General features: G+C 39.8%; 1 protein-coding gene and 1 non-coding gene across 3 annotated transcripts; one reads left to right on the forward strand and one right to left on the reverse strand.

The window, feature by feature from the left end:
* The first annotated feature begins 5 nt into the window (after positions 1 to 5).
* Positions 6 to 6,013, forward strand: Hnrnph2 (heterogeneous nuclear ribonucleoprotein H2). Of its 2 annotated transcripts, XM_036174749.1 has the most exons (4): positions 6 to 155; positions 1,495 to 1,565; positions 1,727 to 1,776; positions 3,824 to 6,013. In XM_036174749.1, the coding sequence occupies exon 4, from the start codon at positions 3,877 to 3,879 to the stop codon at positions 5,224 to 5,226; it is 1,350 nt and encodes a 449-aa protein (XP_036030642.1). In that variant the 5' UTR covers positions 6 to 155; positions 1,495 to 1,565; positions 1,727 to 1,776; positions 3,824 to 3,876; the 3' UTR covers positions 5,227 to 6,013. The 2 variants fall into 2 exon arrangements, with proteins under 2 accessions (XP_036030642.1, XP_036030643.1); XM_036174750.1 differs by lacking the exon at positions 1,727 to 1,776.
* LOC118574922 lies at positions 2,889 to 2,991 on the reverse strand. Its single transcript, XR_004943797.1, has one exon. It is a non-coding gene; the product is annotated as a small nucleolar RNA U13 (small nucleolar RNA).
* Positions 6,014 to 6,734: the final 721 nt, after the last annotated feature.

Consider the following 6,734-nt stretch of genomic DNA (forward strand, 5'->3'; position numbering starts at 1 on the left):
AAGCCGAGAGTTGCTCACGTGACCGAGATCTCACATGACGTAGGCACTCACGTGATCAATCGCTTACGTGAGCAGAAGTAGTTCTGGTCGTCGTCTATCGTCTCGCTATAGCCGTTTGAGGGAAGAAGGAGGATAATCCCCCGGTCTCGTTGGAGGTTGGTGTGTGGGTGGGAAATGGGGACCCCGGGTGGTGATAAGGAAGAGAAGAGCGGAGTCCGGGGTCGCCTCCGCCTTTTTCGTGCTCGGCTCCCCCCCCCCCCCCGCGTCCTCCTCCCCCCTCCCCCTCCCCGAGTGCCGGGAAGCGGCCTGCGCTGCGCCTGGTGGGGAAATGGTGGACGGTCGTGACTGCGTGCGTGTTTTTGTAAATCAGTTCGTGTGGCCGGATCTCGGGGGACCTTTCCCCCTCTGCCCGCAAGAGGGACCTGTAAGGTAAAAAGCGTTTCAAAAACACGGCTGGAGTTAGGAGAGAAAAAAAAAAAAAACAACAACAGACTGAGACCCGCGGTCCAAGTACCGCTCCATCCATTCAGGCGCTCAACTGTTCAAACTGCCCGATGGTCGCGAGGGGTCCCGAGTGAATTACACCTTTAGAGTATGAAGCTGGGCCACTACTGCGTGCTCGAGAGGCGCCCAATAAATGCTTTTACTTAATTATTTGAACGCTTGCTTTTCTGCTTATAACGATCTACGAGTTGAATTTTGGTCATTCGAAAAGTAATATAGCATTTAAAAAGGACACAGTTCAGCATTACCCAACTCTATTACAGTTACAAAAAGTGTGCTGTAACACAGGTATAATAAAGTACACAGATTCTTAACTCACAAATCCTGGTTACTACGTTAGGTAACAGAGTCCTGGTGGCCTTCTCAGGAAATGTAAGGAAGCAAAACCTCCCAGCCACTAGGGAGGACCTATTGAGGCAGAGTGCTGTAGAAAACACCATCATCCCTGGGATGTTTTGTCAAATTATTATTCTTTCAGCAGACTGTTAGCCTGCACAGAAAAAAATAATAAATGGAAAAAAACATAAATTCAATAGTCACTGTTAACATTTGAGATCCAATCTCCATCAGCGCACACAAAAAGTTCTTTAAAAAAATTTGTCATGTTTCCAATGCTTATATTTTTTTTCTAAGATTACTTTTGTTCCAATACAGTGAGCTTAAAGGATTAAAACTATAAAAGTGTATGGTATTAAAAAGTGAAAGGCCACCTCCACTTCTTGCCCTCCATTTGTTCTTAAAGTTTATCTTACACGAAGCTACTTTTACATCGTTTCACACACATTTATACACTTGGTTTTATGCTTATATTTTGATAGAAGTAGGATTGTATTATATGTATTCATTCATTCAATGTGTTTTGGAAATCTTTCAGAGTAAGGGCAAATCTCTTTTATAAGGGGTTGCATAGAACTCCATTTAAAAAGTAGAAATATAATTCATCCATCTCTGTTGATGGCTATTTAGTTTTCTGATTTTCTACCATTACAGTGCTGCAGCAAAAATTTTTTAAGTATTTCTGTCGACCAGATTCCTGGAAGAAACTCTAGCAGGGTCAAAGGGTATGTGAATTTTTATTTCTACATAATTGAGATTAAAAAATATATTTGATCTTCAATCATTTAAAATTTTATAACTATATTAAATGTATAATGTTCCAGTTTTCTTTCTAAAATGCCTTTCAAACAATATATAGTTCAATAAGTCCTGCTCTTAATTTCAGATAATTCCTTAAGGCACATACCTGAAGTGAATTTTCTGTCAGAACGTGTGGTAAATATTATCAAAATATTTATTTATTTATTATGTATGTATGTATGTATGTATGTATTTATTTATTTTGGTTTTTTGAGACAGGGTTTCTCTGTAGTTTTGGTGCCTGTCCTGGATCTCACTCTTCACAGAGTTCCACCTGGCTCTGCCTCCCGAGTGCTGGGATTAAAGGCGTGCGCCACCACCGCCTAGCTATTACCAAAATATTTTTCCAGAATAGTCATCAGTTTTCACTCTTCTAATTGTGACTAATGTTGACTTATCACTGTTTAATCGCCACTGTTTTTGATGGGTTAAAAAGTGTTTATTTTACTTCAAATTTCATTTCCAGTGATTGAAGTTTGAATATTTCCCAGACTTTTCCCCTATATACTCCTCTTTTCCCTGTATTTAAATTTTGTTGAAGTTATAATAGGATTACACCATTTTCCCTGTCCATTTTCCTCCCTCCAAACCAGCCCATGTTTAAACACCTCCTCACCTTGTGCTCTTTCAAATCCCCGGCCTCTTTTCATAGTTGTTGCATATGTGTACATATTCCTAAATATATAGATACAGCCTGCTCAGTCTGTAGAATGTTATTAGTGTGTGTGTTTTCAGGGCTGACCATTGGTATCAGAGAACCAGTCAGTGTGCCCTTCTCTGGGGAAGACTTTTTCTCCCACTATTCGTATTTCTAAGTGGCCTGTATCTTCTGTTATTGCTTGTTTTGGGGATAGGGTCTCACTATGCAGCTCTGCATGGCTGGCCTGGAGCTTACTATGTAGATCAGGTTAGCCTTGAACTCACAGACAGCCACCTGCCTCTGCCTCCTAAGTACCATCCCTCGTAGCAACCCTTAATACCCATAATCTTTTTATCAGGTCCTGCAGATTCCACTTTTTTATTTAGGCAGATTACATTTTTTTTCCTTACCTCTTTGCTGCTATTTTAGTGAATCTCTTGACATACCTCTAAGAGGTCATTTTTTTTAATTTGCTCTTTTCAGCTAGTCCCCCTTCCTTCTGTTTGAATGTTCCAGTTGCCTGGGTGATGAGTCTGAAAGGGCTATAATGACATCACTCCTGTTTAAAATCCATAAAAGATGCTATATATTCCCTCTCCACACCCAGCGTCAGAGCGGTAATGTCCCAATGTCTTAAGGTTTGGGGGAGGCAACTGTCACACAGAGGTGTGACTACTGAATCATCGTGCTCGTGAACCAAACAAGAGGCTAGCCTCCTTATATTAAATAGAACCCTCAGGAGCTAATCTCTTTCTTGCCAGCCCTGACTTTTGATTTTTGTACTCTTCCATTTTTTGCTCCATTGAAAATTTTTATAAATTGTTTCTGGATCCCTGATCAGGATCATTTTAGTTTGTTTCAATTAACCATTATGCCTCCAACTGATAACACTTCAACTAATCCTTCCTTTATTCTATTTGCACTTACCTTTGGTGAAGCTTACATTTCTCCTGTAGGCCTGTAAGCCCTTTCTCTACTCATTGATTCTTATATGTCAGAACTGAGTACTGGACCTGGCATCTAAAAGATGCTTGAATATGTAAATTCCCATATTTTTTTCTGTTTATCTCTTAGGCTTTAATAGTTCTGGATGTTATTGATTTGCATGCATTGTTTATATTCTTAGGATATTAATGGACTTATATCTCCTCATGAGTTTTGTCTTTTGATTTAAAGAAATTTTTGATTTTTATATAATGAGATATATTTTATTTGCAGTCTTTAATTTTCTCTCTATGATGTTAATACATTGGGTCAGTGAAGATAATTTAGAATGTTCAAAAATATCTTAATATTTTTCATGTATATATCCATGGAAACAAGCCCTATAGTACTGCTACCTAGAAATAATCACCATTAATTATACCTAGTATATAATAGAAATGGGATAAGTAATTATTAAGTGAATGAATGAAAAATTTTTGTTCATGTGGCTATCTTTTTAAAAAGTTACTGATGTGAACTTCTCTATCAATAGTTTTGTTTCTCTTACTATAATTTGTACAATTTTTCATGACAATGGTTTTCTAATTTTTTTTAAAGCCACGTTGAAATTGTGTTGAGTCAAGCTTGCCACCAAGAGCCCAACAGTCACCATGATGCTGAGCACAGAGGGCAGGGAGGGGTTCGTGGTGAAGGTCAGGGGCCTACCCTGGTCCTGCTCAGCCGAGGAGGTGATGCGCTTTTTCTCTGATTGCAAAATCCAAAATGGCACATCAGGTGTTCGTTTTATCTACACCAGAGAAGGCAGACCAAGTGGCGAAGCGTTTGTCGAACTTGAATCTGAAGATGAAGTGAAATTGGCTTTAAAGAAAGACAGAGAAACCATGGGACACAGATATGTTGAAGTATTCAAGTCCAACAGTGTTGAAATGGATTGGGTGTTAAAGCATACAGGTCCGAATAGTCCTGATACTGCCAATGATGGCTTTGTACGGCTTAGAGGACTCCCATTTGGCTGTAGCAAGGAAGAAATTGTTCAGTTCTTTTCAGGGTTGGAAATTGTGCCAAATGGGATGACACTGCCAGTGGACTTTCAGGGGCGGAGCACAGGGGAGGCATTTGTGCAGTTTGCTTCACAGGAGATAGCTGAAAAGGCCTTAAAGAAACACAAGGAAAGAATAGGGCACAGGTACATTGAAATCTTCAAGAGTAGCAGAGCTGAAGTCCGAACCCACTATGATCCCCCTCGAAAGCTCATGACTATGCAGCGCCCGGGTCCTTATGATAGGCCAGGGGCTGGAAGAGGGTATAATAGCATTGGTAGAGGAGCTGGGTTTGAAAGAATGAGGCGAGGTGCCTATGGTGGAGGGTATGGAGGCTATGATGACTATGGAGGGTATAATGACGGGTATGGTTTTGGGTCTGATAGATTTGGAAGAGACCTAAATTACTGTTTCTCAGGAATGTCTGATCATAGATATGGAGATGGCGGGTCCAGTTTCCAGAGCACCACAGGGCACTGTGTACACATGAGGGGGTTACCATACAGAGCCACTGAGAATGATATTTACAATTTCTTCTCACCTCTTAATCCCATGAGAGTACATATTGAAATAGGACCGGATGGCAGAGTTACAGGTGAGGCAGATGTTGAGTTTGCTACTCATGAAGATGCCGTGGCAGCTATGGCAAAGGATAAAGCTAATATGCAGCACAGGTATGTGGAGCTCTTCCTGAATTCTACTGCAGGGACAAGTGGAGGAGCCTACGATCATAGCTATGTAGAACTTTTTTTGAATTCTACAGCGGGGGCCAGCGGGGGTGCTTATGGTAGCCAGATGATGGGAGGGATGGGTTTATCCAACCAGTCTAGTTATGGAGGTCCTGCTAGCCAGCAGCTGAGTGGTGGTTATGGTGGTGGTTATGGTGGTCAGAGCAGTATGAGTGGATATGACCAAGTTCTTCAGGAAAACTCAAGTGAGTATCAGTCAAACCTTGCTTAGGGAGAGAAGTAACACCAAGCAGCTCCAGGAATAAAGGCAGTGCATTTATAGGAACTGGATAGAATAGGAAGGATGTCCAACATATCCAGTATGATTGGTAAATGGGAAATACAATTGCTTCTGATCACTACTGGTCAGCTTCTTTCTTTCTTTCTCCTTTTTTTTAAGAACAAAATTTAAGTTTAACAGTTTTGCATTACAAGCTTGTGATTCATGCTTACTGTAAAGTGAAAGTTAAGATTGTTTTCAAACTTTAAGCTCAGCAATTTTGAACACTGAAATATTCATCTAGGACATAATAACAAGTTCAGTATTGACCATAACTGTTAAATCCACTTTCAGCTTTCCTCAAGTTAGTTATGTTGTAGGAGTGTACTTAAGCAGTAAGCACATTTAGGTTTAAAGCAGTTTCACTTATGTTAAATGTTGCTCTTATACCACACAATACATCAGAACCTTCAGATGCATGTTGAGAAACATGCTTTTCTGTAAAAATCAATATAGGAGCTGTGTCTATGATTCAAAGTGACAACATTTGGCATGTTTGTTAATTCTAGCTTTTTGGTTTAATATCCTGTAAGGCACGTGAGTGTACACTTTCACTTTTTTTTTTAAAGATCTGGGACAATTTTGAGATGTAAAACCAATACTTTAGGAGTTTGGTCATGTTGTTTGTATGGAATTCTGAGGCTTTGATTTAAATCTTACCTTGTATTGTGAATTCCATTTAGATGTATTGTACTAAGTGAAACTTGTTAAATAAATCTTCCTTTTAAAAACTGGAAAAGTCTTGTATAGTTTGATTGTTTTTAATTATGTTCTATTATATGGGTATACAGTATCTGACTTTTAAAGTTCTCTGCAGTTGAATGTAAATTTTCAGTTTTCTTTTTGAGATAAGGTCTCAAATATTCCAGGCTGTGAATGACCTTTAAATTTTAATCCTCTTGCCTCTACCTCCTAAGTATTAGAATTTCAGTCATGTATGACTTATGTATGACTTTCCAGTTTATGCGTTGCTAGAGACCAAACCCAGGACTTCTTGCATACAAGACAAAAACTATACCAACAGAGCTACATCCAAAGCCTAAATTTGGATTTGTGTGTGTGTGTGTGTGTGTGTGTGTGTGTGTGTGTGTGTGTTTAAGTGCATGCACATACACGTGTATACCATGAGTGTTGGTAGAGACCAGAGAAAACCATGGGGTACTCTGCCATATTGTCTTGATAACAGGGCCTCTCACTGAGCCTGCAGCTAAGCTGGCAGCCAGTAAGTTCCAGTGATGCTCTTGTCTGCTAAAGACAGCACTGGGATTACGTGTGTATGACAATGGCTGCCTTTTTACATGGGTGCTGGAGATGTGAACTCGGGTTTGACGTGCTTGCACAGCAAGTGTTCTTACACATTAAGTTGTCTCTAGCCCTGCGATTTTATTTTTGATTTATTTCTTCCTTTTTTTTTTTGAAACAGGGTTACTCTATGTAGCCTTGACTGTCCTGGAACTCAC

This window comes from Onychomys torridus, chromosome X (genome assembly GCF_903995425.1).
Source record: "Onychomys torridus chromosome X, mOncTor1.1, whole genome shotgun sequence".
NCBI classification, from domain to species: Eukaryota; Metazoa; Chordata; class Mammalia; order Rodentia; family Cricetidae; genus Onychomys; species Onychomys torridus.